The sequence below is a fragment of the Pygocentrus nattereri genome, chromosome 26, assembly GCF_015220715.1.
Source record: "Pygocentrus nattereri isolate fPygNat1 chromosome 26, fPygNat1.pri, whole genome shotgun sequence".
Taxonomy (NCBI): Eukaryota; Metazoa; Chordata; class Actinopteri; order Characiformes; family Serrasalmidae; genus Pygocentrus; species Pygocentrus nattereri.
Genome location: NC_051236.1, coordinates 17,280,461 through 17,298,466, shown reverse-complemented (window position 1 = coordinate 17,298,466; position 18,006 = coordinate 17,280,461). Strand labels below are relative to the sequence as shown.

The following is an 18,006-nucleotide window of genomic DNA, read 5'->3' as shown; positions in this document are numbered from 1 at the left end:
CACAATCCTGCCCTAGTTACAGGACCCCTCTCTCTCACACACACACACACATACATAGGTCTCACATGCTGTCTTGACTTAAGAGGTGCAAACACCCAAGCTCTTTTGCCTCATAGTCTGTATCCTGCCTTTGGAGGGCTTTGAGCTTCTTACCTTAGTTTTAGAAGTCACTAGTTCAGTAAAGATCCTCTAGGTGACCCTCACCTGCATCTACATCAGGCTTCAGGTTTTCACCCCCAACTGAGCGCTCCTGGGCGGGTAGACGGGCTGACCCGCCATGTTTCTGGTTCTGGTGGTAACAGATGAACTGAGGCAGTTCCTGGTGAAGGCGAGGAGCGGGATGGGCCGCCTCATCCAGGTGCTGATCCGGGACGGTGAGTGAGCTACAGAGACAAAGAGACAGTTACCCCACTGACAATTCTGGTTTGAAACTACATATCAGTTTGTGTAAAAACATTTTAGAATTCATATCGTTCTATTTGTATTGCTAGTTTTATTTTAACTATTTTAAACTGCAAGGGTCTGTACGTGGGCCCTCAAAGCAATTCCTCACTCTCATTACTGAATCATGTACAATATTAGTTTCATAGTAGTTACAGAACAACTCACAGTAGTTAATAAGTCTGAAGATTAATAACTGAATAATAAGTCTGCAGTTTAAAGGGTTTAACCAAGGTGGTCACACTGAATTGAAAAATCTCTTTTCTGAGGAAAACAGTGCACAAAATTTCAAATTTAGAACGCATAGAAAAGTCAAATTTACAGACATAAGACATTAGAATAATGTACAGTAAAAATGTAGGCCTTGGGAGTTAAAGGATGAAACAGAGATTGTGCTGTAGAGCTGCAGAGCCAGAGGATCTAATGGTGTGAGGGGGACTGTAGGGTTGAAGGAGTTCAGTAAAGTATGCAGGGGCAACACCGTGAAGGGCTTTAAATGTTCAAAGTTTCTACTTGATACAAGAGTGTACTGGTAACTAATGAAGCTGACATACAATATACACATTCATTTCTTAGTAGACTTGAGAAGCCTGGCTATTAAGTCTTGAATATATGCAAACATCCCCTGATGTTAAGCCCAGCTTTCCTTTCTGCAACTGCAATCTTCAGAATCAGGTATAGACATGGTGTGCTGCAGAATGAAAGGGAGCCTTGGGCCACTATAATTTATTCCTTTAGAGAAGGCCCACAGCACTAAGGGAACAGACAAGTGTCTGTTAGTGTCGCTACACTTATTAAATATACATTTTTTTGTGTCAACTCCACCATATCTTTTCTGTGAGGCTATGGTAATATAACCCAAAGGTGTCCTTTGATTACAGCTTTTGAGTAAGCATGACACAGCACAACCACACATGCACTGTTCTATAGACATTCTGTACCAGTGAATGAACACTGGCCTTAAATGAACAAGTCTAAGTTGCATAGGTATAACATCGTAGTTATAGATCTACTTATTATTATTCATTATAATTCCACTGGGCTAAATAAAAAATGAACCACTTCAGTAGCATCAGATTTGTCAAGAGCTTGTATGTTTTTAAAATGTTTCTAACTGTAATTTCATAATGTAGTACATATATGTTTACATGTAGCCCTACAGGTGTGAAATTGCTGAGTGATATTCTGACTTTCTGTCTTCTGCAGTGTAATGTTTGTGTTTCGTGTGTTGTCTGGCTTGTGTTTATTTAAGATGAAGTAATACAGGGGAAGGGGCAAAAATATATTTCACAACGTATTTTGGTTGGGAAAGGCCAGGGTGAACATGAGTGAGGTCAGGTGACGCACCAGTTGAGACTAAAGCTGACTGGTGTGTGAGGGAACTACTCTACACAAGAGTGTCTGTAGCATGACAGATTTACTGATCTCTGTTGCAATGTGAGTGACTGTGTGTGTGTGTGTGTGTGTGTGTGTGTGTGTGTGTGTGTGTGTGTGTTTGTGTGTGTGAGTGTCCAATATCCACTGAAATGTTAAACTACTATCAGATGACATGACTCACTTGATAAGACAGGACAGAAAAGACAATTACATTTGAGTGAGGTCATCCCTCCTGAGTCGCTTCTGTGTATCATTATGTGTATGAATGCTTTGTGTAGTTATGTGCAGTGATTCACATGCCTAATTATAACAGTGTGCCTGACCATAATATAATTGAGTGTGTAACTGTCTTGACAACAGCAGATGTCCCTCACTTCATATGTGTGTGTGTGTGTGTGTGTGTGTGTGTGTGTGTGTGTGTGTGTGTGTGTGTGTGTGTGTGTGTGTGTGTGTGCGTGTGTGTGTGTGAATTAACTTTTTTGGTTTCTGTGTAGTCTTGCCATCTATCGGCACTAATTTTGTCACTCAACATGGCCTACTTTGATATGAAGGGGAAATTTGACTGACATCGAAGCTGGCCAGTTACACATTGGTGTTTATGTTTGAGTGTAGGGACAGGCAAGTTTGTAGGTCCGCTCACCTTAGTGGAACTGGTACAAGCTTCAGTGGCACCAAAATGTTTGGTTCAACAATTCTTCTTTTGAAATGGCTCTTTTCTGGTTATGTGCTCTTCCACACCTTAATTGTGAAGTTACACATCTTCTCTAGTGTCTTCGGTTTGAGAAATGACTATTCACTCTTTCCACCAATATCTTGTGAAACTGGGCAAGTTTTAAGATTTACAAATATGTACATTTTTCAGAAGTGTTCTGAGCATAATTACAGTTGCCAGGCTATAAAGGACCAATCGGGTGAACCACCTTGCTACAGTGCTACACACCTGTGCAGCATAACTTTACTTCCACGGACCCCCCAAAATGTAGATTTTGAGACATTCAGGGGATTCAAGAGATTCATTTTGGGGTCTTGCAACCACCAGAGCCCCCTGTATTTTGTACGTTGGTGTTCCTACCACTTGTTTACTTGCTACTAAGAAATTGTTTAAAAGACCGTTTTTTAGAACTTTAGAAGATATGATGTGAATTTCACAACTTTTTTTTCAATCCAGCAACTTTATCTTGCTCTGAAAGGCTGACAGAGCAGGAATCTACACTGTAAAAATAGATGGTTTTAAAAAAAGTATGTAACCTGATTGGCCTATATATATATTTTTGAGTTACTGTGTGTGTGTGTGTGTGTGTGTGTGTGTGTGTGTGTGTGTGTGTGTGTGTGTGTGTGTGTACGATTTATTTATTTTATTTTATTGAACTTACATTACTAAGTAAACAGGAGAATAATTAGTGTTTTACACGTGTTAAGCTTTTTTAAGTTAAGCTTAATTTTTTTTCCAGTGTACACATTCCTGGTGACTAGCCAGCCTTTAGCAGATAACTAATCAGAGTGTAACTGGCAAAATTGCAATAGTTGTGGGGATCTCAGCATTCAGTAAATATCAGATGGTCCTTCTGAGTATAGAGCATATGAAGCTGAGACTGGTTTCTCTGTGTTCCTGTTACTCATGTGCCAGTCAAACAGAGTGTAAAGTAATAAAATGTCTCTTTGGCATGAAGCCAGACAATGTGTCAGACCTTTACTCTATCACATTGCATACGTAGACAGTCAGACTTTTTATTCAATGGTATCAGATGACTGGCTGCTGAATAAGAAATTTCTAAAATGGTACCCTGTTCACTAACTAGCACACTATTAGGGGAGTCTGCCATTGTGTAGTGGCATCTGAAAACATATCTAGTGCACCCTTACATTCCCACAATACACCACAATAGGTGATATAGAAATGATGGGCCAATGATATGGTGTCATCTTCAACAGATAGCCAGGTTAGCTAAATTCTACAGAAATTTTACATAATATACTTTGTCCCTGTCAATCTAAACAGAATAAAGTGATGTAGTGGACACTATACATATAATGCACTGTGCGGTTTGGTTTGAAGATTCTTTGATGAGATCAGTGAGTCACATAACCCTTTGATGGTACTGTTGCAAATATATCAAAATCTGATATATATCAAAATATCTATTTCAAATAGGTGGCATATATTACATATATATAGATTTAATTAATTTATCCAACTTATATTTGTCACATATGGCAATATATGCCAACTTATTTAAAACCTTTCAAATATGGGACATATTTTTCAGCCATTTATCAGCTTATTCAGGTGTGTAACACATATACTTAAAAATATATGATAGAAATGTTCATATGTGAACAGCAAATATTGCATGTATAAATACTAGCTCCATGTAATGTGAGCTTTTATCACTGAGTATACGACTCTGGTGCATTTCATTTAAATTTTTTTGCTTCTAAAAAATCTTTGTTTGTATCAGACATATATGTATGATATATGTTCACCCACCTATCAAACATGTATGTGTGAGCCATATATTATATGTCTATATGTCCAATATTTGATACTAACATATAAGTACACAACATTTATGTACATATTTTTCGAAATATATGCCTGACCCTTTATGACATGTGCAAATTGGGCCATGTATCGGATTTGGGATTTGCATGGCTGTTTGCATGTTTATGTAACGGAATGTAACTACTGTCACAATGTGATGAGTGAACCTGAGTAACATTAGAGGACAAAACTTTATTGAATCAAGATCCACAGAGAACTACAGATCTACAGAGAACACACGTCTACACACTGCTGTCTACTATCTTCTGCTGAAATTAAATGTACAAAAGTTATGGCACATTTTATATTTTATGTTTGACCTTTAAATGATCATATGAATAAAAAATATGTGTTAAAATTAGCTGATTTTAGCCAAAAGTGCCATAGTGAAATGTGTTCTCTGTAAATGTGTTAACCTATTTTCACTTAGAAAATCAACAAAACATGGAATTTGAGCAGGGAGTTTAAACTTTTTCATATATAGGGATCTTGCTTGTAAGTAATCGTGATCAGGGCACCATTCTGAACACAGTGACTCATGTTTCTGTCTGTACTGCACTGTTTGCAATCATGTTCACATTGAGAAAAACTTCACCACTTTGAGCTTTGGAGACAGATGTATATTGGTGTTGTTGTTGATGTAATGTCACTGTTTGGGCTCCTGTCTATATCCCGTGTGCGGTGTGTGGGACTTGTTTTGCTTGTCTCCTGTCCATTGCATGCTGGACAGCGAGCTGCTATTTGGCCACAGATATTTTCAGCGTGATTTAGTCAGAGAAGCCGGCCAAAGTGGTCATAACTCTCTCAATTGGCTGTGCTTATCAGTCACATGCATAGCTGGTGGGTGATTGGCTGGATACGTGGGGATCATGGTCTACTGTTGTTTGGGGTTCATATTCAAGCACTTTGGTAAATAGTGATGTAGAACAGAAAGAATGCCAGTCAATCTCAGCGCCTTGAATCAGTCTGTCATTTGATGTAGCTGATGTAGGCCATTTGCATGTGTGTACATCACTTTTTATATTTGTGTGCCTATGCATGTGGGTGAGTGAATGGCTAATGGAAAGTATGCATCTATGCTGATAGCCGGAATGTGTGCAGGCCTAGAATAGCAGTTGCTGCAAAAGACAGTCAGGAAATCCCCCACCAAGGTCATATTGGTGTGTGTGTGTGTGTTTCTGATGTGCACACTATTGACAAATCCTGTCCTCATCAGGGGGTTATTTTGCTGAAGTATAAATTCTTGCAATGAATCTCCACGGTTTTCACATGCTTTGAATCTTTAGGCCTCAACAACAACATCAACCTGTTTCAACACTACTGTTCTATTGATAGTGAGTGAAGTCTGGCACTTTTCTGCTAATTTTAGTGCTCAATTTCTTTTTTTTACATATAAATATAATAAAACATACAACATAAAATGAGATATTCAACAAATAAGCAGTAATTGTGTATTAAGTGTGTTCTCTGCAGAGGATGTGTTAATCCATTTTAACTTAGAAAATCAACAAAACGTTAATTTGACCAGAGGTGTTCAAACCTTTGCATGGGACTGTAACTAGAAAGATTGCAGCTTAAAATTTAAGACTGTTTAAAATTAAAGAATCTTTTAGTCACATTTAATATGACCTTTAAAAATGTGACCAATCAATAGAAAAATTGTATTATGTTTACATTAAAAACTGCATTGATGAAAAAAATTAAAGCAGGTGTAGCACTAAACACTTTCTGGATGGTGTACATAGAGGGATTGATGGTGTTTACCAACCACTGAAAAGCAGGAAACAGAAGCTTGAGATGATTTCAGAAAATAAACACTTGTGGTACAGCAGTTAATTAGTACCTGCAGACAACTTGTGTATGTGTGTGGACATAGGATCTGTGTGAAGAGTGTAAAATGAGACAGAAACAAATGAGGACATGAAGTACCTGTCAGATCAAATATATTATGTGTCACTTTCGATGTGTTAATCCATGAGACTCAATAAAAATAAGCATCACCTTTTTTCTTTTTCCTCCCTGAGTCTACTTTAAATGTGGATGGTGGACCAGACTATGAACACTCCTGTCTGGCAGCTGCTGTTTGGAAAACAAAAAGTTTAATATTGGGTGAACTCCTCCCAAAGTGCTAGTAGCACATTTTTAGCCCACTCTAAAATACACTACAAGCTAAAAACATATCCCCCTGCCTTACTTCTCACATTTTTATATTAGCTTATTCTCTAATAGGTGCATCTCTTCATCAATCAATTTGGTCACCACATGTTGAGCGCACTCCTAAAGACTGGTTTCAACCAGTTTTTACCAGACTGCTTTACCTTTCAAGGTCAACTTGCACCTCTCTTCACTGGGTCAGTAAGTACACAAGGCCTCTCTGTGAACCCAGGGGCTTTTCAGTGTCTAGAATCTCCTATGCAGACAGACTAAGGCCTTCCCTTTGTGAGAGTATTAATACTCTCTGTTAGCCAATACAACCTATTTGGCTATTGTTTACCATATCTAATCTATTTGTTTACTGATTGTGGGACTATTTATCAGAAATGAGCAGATAAGAGGGACAGTGAAGGTGGAGCAGTTTGGAGATAAAGCCAGAGAGGCCAGGTTGAGATGGTTTGGACATGTGTTGAGGAGGTATAGTAGATATATTGGGCAAAGAATGTTGGAGATGGAGCTGCCGGGTAGAAGGAGAAGAGGTAGACCTCAGAGAAGGTTTATGGATGTAGTGAAGGTGGACATGGAGATGGCTGGTGTAAAAGTAGAGGAGGCAGTGGATAGGGCAAGATGGAGGCAGATGATCCGCTGTGGCGACCCCTAAAGGGAGCAGCCGAAAGAAGAAGATCTGTCACTACCCATACCGAAGTGATGAAAAGAGGAAAGTTTGGAGAGAAAAAGTAAACTGTTCATAACTTCATCTGTGAAAAATGTGTGACTTCAGCTAAAGCAGATTATATCAGATGCTCTTCACTAATGAAGTGACCATATTCCGAAGTTTAAAGAAGTGATTAATCTCCACATGTCCAAACAAAAGCCCCAAACTTAGAAGGCAGCAACTACTGGCAACTACTGCCACCTGGCAGCAACTACTATAGAAACTCTGGTTTTTAGGACCACCAAGTAAAATGGCCAAGCCTTTCAGACAATTGGAACTCCACTGAGCATTCGTTTCACTTCCTCAAAGCAGAAAGAGAAAGTTCCCAAAAACACAGCAGCAGTTCAGTTTTACTGACCCCAGAAATGAAGGAACTCTGTTCCATCCACTATGGATAAAACACCGCTGAAATAAATCTGCACTTTACTTTCATAGCCATTGCTTCATGTTTTAACTGAAAAGTGGAAAATACTCTACCATAGTTTATGTAATTCTATGTGTGCATAATACAGAATATATTTTACCATGTGTGTGATGTGAGCTTTACTGTGTGTTTCAGAGCAGCTGGTGCTGGGGGCGTACAGAGAGCCGTCTCAGTCCTGGGAGGAAGATTATGACCACTTTCTGCTTCCTCTACTGGACCCTCTGGAGCCCTGCTACATCCTCTACCGCCTTGACTCCCAGAATGCACAGGGCTATGAGTGGCTCTTCATTTCCTGGTCACCTGACCAGTCTCCAGTGTGTAATACATCAAAATCCAAATGCATATACACTCTCACAGACACTCATATTAGATCACACTGCTGTTCGCTGAAATTTCCCTTTAATCTAATTCATTAAGACTATTTTACTTTCTCTGTGAATATATTTTACTCTTTGTAGGTCAGGCAGAAGATGCTGTATGCTGCCACTCGTGCCACAGTGAAGAAGGAATTTGGAGGAGGCCATGTCAAAGATGAGATCTTTGGCAATGTGGAGGTAGACGTCTAATGATCCACAGAATTAATCATTTGAACTGAAATGTTCAATATACAGTTGTGTCTTAACATTTTCCATTACAGCACAAATAATGAGTGGCTGAAAATGTATTTCCATTTTTAGAGTTTTAGTGCATTCAACATTATAAAAGTACAATACTTGAAACAGCAGGGGAATCCCCAACACCACTGCGTCCTATAGAATGGAACAGGCCGTTCCGTCACTGCATTAGCGAAGTGTGTTAGATGAGTCCGCAAAGGAACAAAGGATCGAATGAACACAAGTGCCAACTTTGGCAGAAGAACTGATCCACTGGTACATTTTCTTTATCAAACCACACAAAAATGGCAAAAAAAGCTGTTCGTAAGCCATAACAATCAACAACTTTAAAATGCTTAATATTTCAAAACCAGGACTTTTAATTTGTTGGACTTTATTATGCAGACTATATTACTCCAGGAAATACACCATAAAAGTCCGGCCCCAGTGCTGAATGTCAGATTTCAATTAGCCCACCGCTTTTGTTTTAGAGTGTGTTACAAGAGGCCTGCCAGCCAGTACACTGCAGTTCTTCCTTTCATGGTGGAAGCCATAAAATTACAGTGTAATGTGCCACACTGTGGTAACAAAGTTGGCCAAATTTTACGAGCCTTTCTTCACTGACTAGACCTGCAGCTTCATTTATTGAACCACGTTTAGTCAAGACTACATACAGCACAAACTTCACACTGAGAACTGATTTTAGAGAAATGGAAATTCGAATACTTCTTAATTGAGAACCACAGCAAATACACGTGGCTCTCATTTCAAAGACTGTAACGAATAGACAAACAAAGCATGGACATTACAAGAAATACTCAGGAGAGAAACTAATGTAACAGCTACCAGTCTCACAGCACCACCTTCTTACCAGAGCAAATACAGCAGTTCAGTAAATATTAGCCATTTCAAGTGGAACAATAACATGGCTATTTATGTTGTTTAATCTTGTTTGATGAAGTGATGTGTCTGTTGCTGTGCTAAATTATAAATGTTTACTCAGCTAATTATGAATGAAAGAAATGAAGAAAAAGTAAGTAAATTGGACTGTGGGTGGAAAGTGAGTGGCGTTTTGTATAATACTGTGATTAACCACCAGTCAGCCCCCTGGAAAAATGCTGAGCAAAAATCCAGTGGGCCAAGCTTTGCCATCTGCGTGCCAACCAAGGCTTACTATCCTGTTGTGACAGTATATATATAATGACTCCCCTCCTGTTTATAGAAAATGAAGTTTAAAGTAGCTCTTACTCTAATGGGGCTTTTCTGCAGTGTTGTGTATCTATCCGACAAATCTATCTGAGAAATAAGGTACTGATTAAGTTGGTCACTTCTACATACCATTACTGTTTCCAATTGAAGTCCACAGTTACAATGCTAACTCATCCATTGTGAGCTCCTGTATCCTGTGAGATGGATGTAGCAAGTGACCTAATTATCTGCAATTGAACAGGTTCATTAAATAGATCACAGGCCCACTGTATTTAGAATGGAACCTTGGGAGGCTTCCAGGAACAATGTTGGAAATGATTAGAAGTCATGGTCAATACAGAGACATATGACTCAGTACATTACTGTAATCTATTGAAGGACATTGATAGGATAACTTGGGCATATAAAATTTGAACTTATAAATTCATTCTATCATATGTGTATTTATTAATGTTAATATATTTTGAAGAGTTGAACAGCTTTTGATGCATCGACATCAGAGCTAGATAAGACTTTGAAATTAGGAGTAAATACCTGTCTGTTCATTCTGTGGTTTGTATTTCCATCCTCTTTAGGATGACGTGTGTCTTCAGGGTTACCTGCGTCATGTATCCTCCAGCTCCGGCCCGGCTCCACTCACAGCTGCTGAACAGGAGCTGCAGCGAATCAAAATCACTGAGGTAAGAATCCCTGCTTTTTAACCCTAGAATGACTGAATTGAAATCACAATGAGTTAATTTAATTAATTGTTAAGATTTAACATTAAAAATGGTCATGTTAGTACTGACAGTGAACTTAGATGGTAATATTTCTAATATTGGGTCTTTGCAGGGCAGGGTAAAGCAGGTGAGTAGGTGTGGTCCTGAACAGGGTTTGGCGGTGTGTGACGCTAATGCTCTGTGTATGTGTGTGTGTGTGTGTGTGTGTGTGTGTGCATGCATGGCAAAATTGCACACTATGTTAAAAATGTTCTTACAGACCCTTTATTTAAAGGACGGTCCTTCAACACAGTAATGTAAACAAGTTCAGCATTTTTAATAACAATGTATAAAAAAGTGCCTTCAGCCTTAATGCTTGATTCAGTGCTAATGAATCAATTAATATGTGTGCAGTTTATTTTCTGTGCACAACATACAATGCAACCAAATATAAAATAAAAATATATCAAACGATGGTTTCATTTGAAATAAGGGGAATACAGTAAGATCCAAAAATTGGAGAACACGTTTTTTTTTTAACTAGGAAAAAAAACAGCAGAAAGATTCAGAATTTTTAATATTTTAAAATTTATAGCAGTATAATGAAGAAAAAATTTTCAAGGCTCTGCACTACTTCTAGGTCACTATTTCAATTTAAGCACATCTGTGACGATGTTAAGGTGAAAGTACAAAAAGGTCAGATTTTTTTCAGTCATATCTCTTCAATTGAAACAATTGAAATGTTCAGGCGACTCTTGGGTGGATCTGATCATCAGAGGCTTTTGCACAAACTCATGGAGTCCACGCCAGCTTGAGTTATAGAATAAAAGGGGGACAAACCAAATACAGAAGAAATTTGAAAATTCATGTCAATTTTTGAAAAATTCTACGTCTCACTCAAATTGTTATGCTGATAACATAATTTGTAATGAAGAAAACAACAACTTTGCATTAAAGTAGAAAGTAGAAATATTTTCCCTAGTGGTCTCAGACATTTGGGCCCTGCTCTACGTGCAATTTTATATCTCAAATGCTGAATTTGGTCAGTGCTAGCATGTTTTCAAGCCTTACTGCAGTGTCCTTCAAATAAAGTGAGCTATGAGTTGTTCATGTTTCCACCATGAAAAAATCATGCATGACTGCTGCATTCATTCATACTGGATGATACAGCATTCACTCTTTCAGCTGTCATATAATGAGATACGCATGGGGAATTAATATCTCCCAATCATTATATCCATGTTGTGTGCTTGTGCATGTGTCTCCCTCTGCAGGTGAAAACAGAGATCAGCGTGGAAACTAAACATCAGACTCTGCAGGGTCTGGCCTTTCCGCTACAGATGGAGGCCAAGCGTGCTCTACAGCAGCTCACAGAGAGACGTATTAACTACATTCAGCTGGTGAGACTGCAACACACACACACACACACACACACACACACACACACACATATACACACACTTTCTAGGAATCTACAAGAGCCCAAATGATATAATACTTTTTCCCAATATCGATTTTAACAAATTAAAACTTTCTTATTAAACATTTAACCTCTTAAATTTAAACTTAAATTTCCAGGCGTATAACATACTAGGGCTTATTCTGTAACCATGCAAAGTTGTAGGAGTGAAGAAAGAAGGCCTCCACCTGCTGATGGCTCCATGGCATTTACTAGTACTAGGGTACTAGACTGGCCTGCCTGCAGTCCAGACCTGTCTCCCATTGAAAATGTGTGGTGCATTATGAAGCACAAAATACGACAGCGGAGACCTATATTGGTGTATATACTAGTGGTACACAATACAATCAGAATGACATCTGTTTCGACAGAGAATTGCTTTAAAAAAATGATGTTGTCATCAGACAGATGATTACATTTGAGTGACATTTCAAATATTTAATGATGTATTTATTGTGCTTTGGCCAAGAGAATGTTTAGCCTTCATTTTATTCATTTTAGTATTTGGTATAGTACGTCAGATATCGGCATTGTCCCACATTTCCTACATAGGTACTACTATATACAGGACAATTCCCATTCCAATTTCATACATAGAACATTCCATGTATTATTTATTTCTATAAAAATCATGTTTATTCCTTTACACAAACATTCCTGCTCCCATATAACATGCACTCAATTCACTATGAGTTCATTCTCATTTTAAAGTTCTACCTTTATAAATAATGCTCCTGTGTGCGTGCTGCTGTGTCAGAGGTTGGACACAGAGAAGGAGACGATTGAGCTGGTGCACACTCGGCCCACAGAGACACGTGACATGCCCTGCAGAATCCCTAAAGACACGCCCCGCTACCACTTCTTCCTCTACAAACACACCCATGAGGGAGACTACCTTGAGTCTGTGGGTACGAACCAGTGCACCCTCACTGCAGCCTCATATACACTAAAGGTCAAAAGTTTGGTACTTTCAATAGCATAAAAGGAATTTGATCGCAGATGCATGTAATGTGCATCATCACAGGTATCAAGTAATTAGTATGAAGCTGTAAAAAAAAGCAGTAATTATACACACACCAGCCACTTTATTAGGTACAAAGGCCTGCTGTGTCTGCAGGTTTTCATTCCAGTCAAGCAGAAGCATGCCTCATATAACTTAATCATTTCCTAGAAGACTTGAGACCAACTGATTAAACAAGTGGAATCAGATGTGTTTCTGCTAGCTTGTAATGAAATCCTGAAGCCACACTGACCCGTTGTCACTTTATTAGGTACAGTTCAATTGCTTTTTAACACAAATAGCTAAACAGCCAATCACATGGCTGCAAGTCAATGCATTTAGACATGTAGACTTGGTCAAAACAACTTGCTGAAGTGCAGACCGAGCATCAGAATGGGGAAGAAAGGTGATTTAAGTGACTTTGAACGTGGCGTGGTTGTTGGTGCCAGACGGGCTGGTCTGTGTATTTCAGAAACTGCTGATCTACTGGGATTTTCACGCACAACCATCTCTAGGGTTTACAGAGAATGGTCAGAAAAAAGAAAATATGCAGCGAGCGGCAGTTGTGTGGATGAAAATGCCTTGTTGAGGTGAGAGGTCAGAGGAGAATGGGCAGACTGTTTGGAGATGATAGAAAGGCAACAGGAACTCAAATAACCAACCAAAATTAAAAAGGAATGTTTCCAACACCTTGTTCTAAGTATGCCACAAAGAATTAAGGCAGTTCTGAAGACAAAAGGGGGTCCAACCTTATACTAGCAATACAGTACCTAATAAAGTGGCTAATAATATATACCTAATACATACCTAATAAAGTGGCCGGTGAGTGCAGATGTGTACCGAATAATGAAGAGAGCTGTAGATGATTGTTAGATGACAGAGAAAGCTGTATAGCGTCAAGAATGTTAATAAATGAAATACTTGTCCAGAATGCCTCATATTTCAAAGGTGGCAATCAAATCTCAAATCAAACAATTGCTTTGTGTTACTTATTATTTAATAACATCCCAAAACACTTTGAATAAAACATCTACAATGACATTTTGATGTCTTGGTTATAACAAAATGTACATTGTGTACATAAAATAACAGACTTTTCATATCTCTCTCTTTCTCTCTCCTTCTTAGTGTTTATCTACTCAATGCCAGGTTATCTCTGCAGCGTTAAGGAGAGGATGCTGTATTCTACCTGTAAGAGTCGGCTGCTGGAGGAGGTGGAGCGGGATTACCACATAGAGGTGGTCAAAAAGGTACAAACGCACTGTCTGTACTGCTTACTTTGCTTGCTTGCTCTGTATTTGGTGTTGGCCCTTTAGCTTCTGAGTATAACGGCCCAATTTTTGAATAAGATAAGGAGGAGGACACTGATCTAATATTATATTACATAATAGGAGAATGATTTATCTATTAACAATTGACTAAATGTTAAATATGAACTATTCTTAAAGTCATTCAGAATGATTTGATGTAAAAATGCACCATTCTAGAGGAACTTGTCATGTCAGAATTATTCACAGCAGTGGTGAAAGCAACCAGATGTCTGAAGAGTTCAATACATCTTAAAGCTACCTCACATAAGCTAGTACACAAAATGTTTGTGAATATGCTGCCTGATACCTGAGACATTGTTTTATGATATGTCTGAGATAAAATTTGCCCTAAAACATTCATGGAGGTGCATGCAGGGCACTGTAAAGCAAAGCTTTACTGCTATCTTACCATCATCAAAATTACATATAAAACTCAGACGAGTAGGTTTACTGGTGGTTTTTTATAGTAAATAAAATGGCAATAATTGTGTTGGGGACATTGCAAGGCTTGCTTCATTCATCACTACGGTAAGAAAAAGCAGTCAGTGGATTTCTCTACAGTGAGACATTTCCAAACACCCGGAATGACTTAATTTACACCTCAATGATTGAATTATGCAGAAATATATATTTTGAAAAATTTCCCTTTCAGACTGAAAACATGTTAACACTATTTGGAGTGGTCCTTTGTAGATTATTATTAAAAAAACTCTTAACAGAGCATCAGTAACACATCAACAACCTATCAGTGAAGTAGTAGTAGTCCAGCATCTGAACACACTGAGGTAAATATCGTGAAGATGTACTGTTGATACATTACTTACATTAAGTAGATGTGTTGCTTATATTTTAATTGAAGTTAATCCTCACCCTGGCCCTAATTCTAACCCTAAACTAAACCTCAACCCAAAACTTACATCTACAGATATGAATTTTTATTTACACAGTTAACTAAAAGTCTTGATAAGCTACTGAATGAATCCACTGCTGCTGTTTCACTGATAAGTTGTTGATACATTACTGAGAGTCTGTTGAGCGTTTATTTCATCTGAAAAGGACCACTCAAAGCGTCACCAACGACACAGGCAAGATCTTTCTTTCATGTGGTTATGAGCAAAACAACCACAGTAAGTAGGAGTAAACAGAAGTAGACTAAGTAAAACAAAGTAGGACGAGTGAGGAAGCAGACAGAAAAACCCGATGACGAGTGCATATTTACACTGTCATCAAAGGAAACCTGACTTATACACTATTGCTTGTTGCTAATTGTTGATAAAAAAAAAAAAGCTGGGAACATATAAAAAACGTGAATAAAAACAGTTGGTATTCTTCATCAGGGCTGTCAAACTCAACAAATAAAAGGACCATATTAAAAAATCTCAACAAATCTGTAGGCCAGAGGACGCAAATGTCTTCATTTCATTTTAATGAACATTTTGCTTTGACCCAAACTGGCCATTCTTTCAAAACACACCAAAACTTCAACAACACAAATATAGGCTGTCCTGTTCACCTTTTTACTTGAACTAGACACCTAGACACATCTTTTCTGTTTGTGGTATAACTGCTATCCCATAGATTGCTGGTGGCCGTTACAGGCCATCAAGTTTGTTGCAGTGCATGCTGGAGGTTGTGGTGCAGTGCATTGTAAAACAGGCTAATATTAATAAAAATTAAAATAATACTCCAGGCCAAATAGGATTGTGCTGACATGGCCCGAAGACTTTGAATTTGACACATTGGCCTTAGATCATTGGGGAATGCTAAAAGATAGTAATACCAGTGTGTGTGTGTGTGTGTGTTTCTCTGTGTGAGCAGTTGGAGATAGACAGTGGTGAAGAGCTGACGGAGGAGTACTTGTACGAGGAGGTTCATCCTAAGCAGCACGCTCACAAGCAGGCCTTCGCCAAACCCCGCGGCCCTGCAGGCAAGAGAGGAAACAAGCGTCTCATTAGAGGAGGAGGAGAGAACGGAGAGAATAGCTAGAAAGCGAGAACTGAACGTCCTGGACGTTCTGTCAGTGAATCCGAGGCATTCTGCTGAAGCCGAGCAGCCTCTTCATTTGTGAGGAACAGGGCCAAACAGGCCGGAATGTTGCCTCCAGTTGTTTGTATTCTTCCTGATTGTGATTTTTGTGATTTTTACTTCTTTGGCTTGTGTTTCATTTTCATAAGATGTCTTGTGTTTTTGGCAAACTCATGCACACATCAACAAAGACAAGAGAAAACTCAGGAATTCATCATGTCTCTATAAACTGTCTGTCCACATTTCGAGCTGCACTCAGACATGGGGACACAAGTTAAGAAACACCTACACATATTCACAATAATCTGGGGATGGACAAAAAAAACAGACATTTACAACAGTCAGGTAATCAATCACAGTCATGTTGTATGATATTTTCTCAATATTTTCTGTAGAAAAAGCTTACTTTGCTGTTCAAAAGTTTGGAATCACTGTTTTCAATTATATAAAACCAATTTAGTGGCAAGAGAATGAAATGATTCTCATAAAGTACAGTGTTAGAAGTGAAAAGCCAGCCCTAGAACACTAGAATAGAATACTGAATCTCAGGTAGACAATATAGAATATGTTTTCCTTTTTTACTAAATTTCTCCACTATCTGGGACTTTTTCCATTGGATTCCCAGGTCTGGACAACTGTGGTGTTGCTATGGTTCAAAGTCACACTCCCCTGATGTTGAGGCAAATGCTTCTTAGACAGTTGTGTCCCCTGATGTCCCTTAGACCTGTTATTGTAACAATTAAAAATAACTTTACTTTTAAAAATAAAATAAGATAATAAGTTTGCATACTGTAAGACTTATTATATCATGTGCAATTAACTCAAAAATTCAGGTTAGCCACAAATGATTCGAAACTAAACATAAATGAAAGCACATTGCTTTGGAATAGCTAAAATTAACATTTTAACATAAAAAATGTCAAATTCTTTGTTTAGGTAACAAAGAAAATACAGCTAGACAAATACATTAAAGTAGTTTTTACAGTGTGTCCAACTTTGTCCAACTGTTCAACTGTTATAGCTTTCAAATAATAAGCAAGATATGCAAGATTAATAAGGGCTGTTAATTAAATTTAAGTGTTCACAATGATTGACAGAGCTGTGAAAGATTCCAAAATTACGCAAAACGCTGTAAAAGATTAATATCCAAAATCCTTCACAGTTCAAAAGAGGAGATCAAATCTCAAGGCAGATGACAAAAATGTAAATAATATATTATGACTTTCCTAAGAAAAACAAGTACCTCCAAAAGGGTAACTTCACAGTAGTTTACTCTAAGTTAATGTAAATACATTTTATTTCAAGCAATTTTGGAGAATTTGGTAACAGCGTAAAGGGCAGCGTGCTCAAACGATGTAAAAAAATTTACAGAAAAATTGGAGATACATGTTTTTGGTGTGCACAGTGACTTGAAATATTGAATTCAATGTATAAAGTTACTTTAAAATCTACCTTGTTATTGTGTCTCTAAACTATATTTGTATATAAAATAGTGAAACGTATCTATCGCAAGTGATTCCAAACTTTGTAATGGTCAAGTCTAAGTGGTATTTTAACTTTTATAACAACTTATATAAAAAAAAAATCTCTCTCTCTCTCTCTCTCTCTCTCTCTCTCTCTCTTTTCTCTCACGGATGCACATACACACACTCACAAACAGCAGCCAAATCTCTCTTCCACGTGAACAAACTACCATATCAGAAGACTCTTTGTGAGCTGACCAATTGGTTAAAGGATGGACACATAAACATGTTGCACTCCTGTTGGCAGAGGCTTCTGGACTCAGCAGTGAAGGAAGCTTGTATGAATAAGACGTTATAGATATTTGTAGGTAGAACTGCTGTTTTTATTATATTTTAGATCTGTGCTACAGGACTGACTGCATATTTCCTGACTCGCTTTGCCATTTTAGCATTAAAGTTCTAATCATGTGTGCACATAAGCTTCATTCTCTCATGCAGACTTCAGACTTGCTCAGTGTTTTGTGTCAAACATATCACTTGTGCAAATAGCTGTTAATAATCAGAGGAAGAAATTCATAATAAAAAATATTTCTGTA

General features: G+C 38.0%; 1 protein-coding gene across 2 annotated transcripts; it reads left to right on the top strand.

Moving 5' to 3' along the window:
- The first annotated feature begins 32 nt into the window (after positions 1 to 32).
- Positions 33 to 18,006, top strand: LOC119262527 (twinfilin-2). 2 transcript variants are annotated; one of them, XM_037535112.1, is made up of 9 exons: positions 33 to 374; positions 7,789 to 7,967; positions 8,112 to 8,207; positions 10,031 to 10,135; positions 10,287 to 10,301; positions 11,428 to 11,553; positions 12,370 to 12,520; positions 13,741 to 13,862; positions 15,741 to 18,006. In XM_037535112.1, the coding sequence occupies exons 1-9, from the start codon at positions 278 to 280 to the stop codon at positions 15,906 to 15,908; spliced, it is 1,059 nt and encodes a 352-aa protein (XP_037391009.1). In that variant the 5' UTR covers positions 33 to 277; the 3' UTR covers positions 15,909 to 18,006. The 2 variants fall into 2 exon arrangements, with proteins under 2 accessions (XP_037391009.1, XP_037391010.1); XM_037535113.1 differs by lacking the exon at positions 10,287 to 10,301.

What these genes read in the sequence shown, in the direction of transcription:
- LOC119262527 (XM_037535112.1), top strand. Translation starts at nt 278, where the DNA reads ATGTTTCTGGTTCTGGTGGTAACAGATGAACTGAGGCAGTTCCTGGTG. An exon ending in CCAGGTGCTGATCCGGGACG is followed by an intron (nt 375 to 7,788) that starts GTGAGTGAGCTA and finishes TGTGTGTTTCAG; the next exon opens with AGCAGCTGGTGCTGGGGGCG. An exon ending in ACATAGAGGTGGTCAAAAAG is followed by an intron (nt 13,863 to 15,740) that starts GTACAAACGCAC and finishes CTGTGTGAGCAG; the next exon opens with TTGGAGATAGACAGTGGTGA.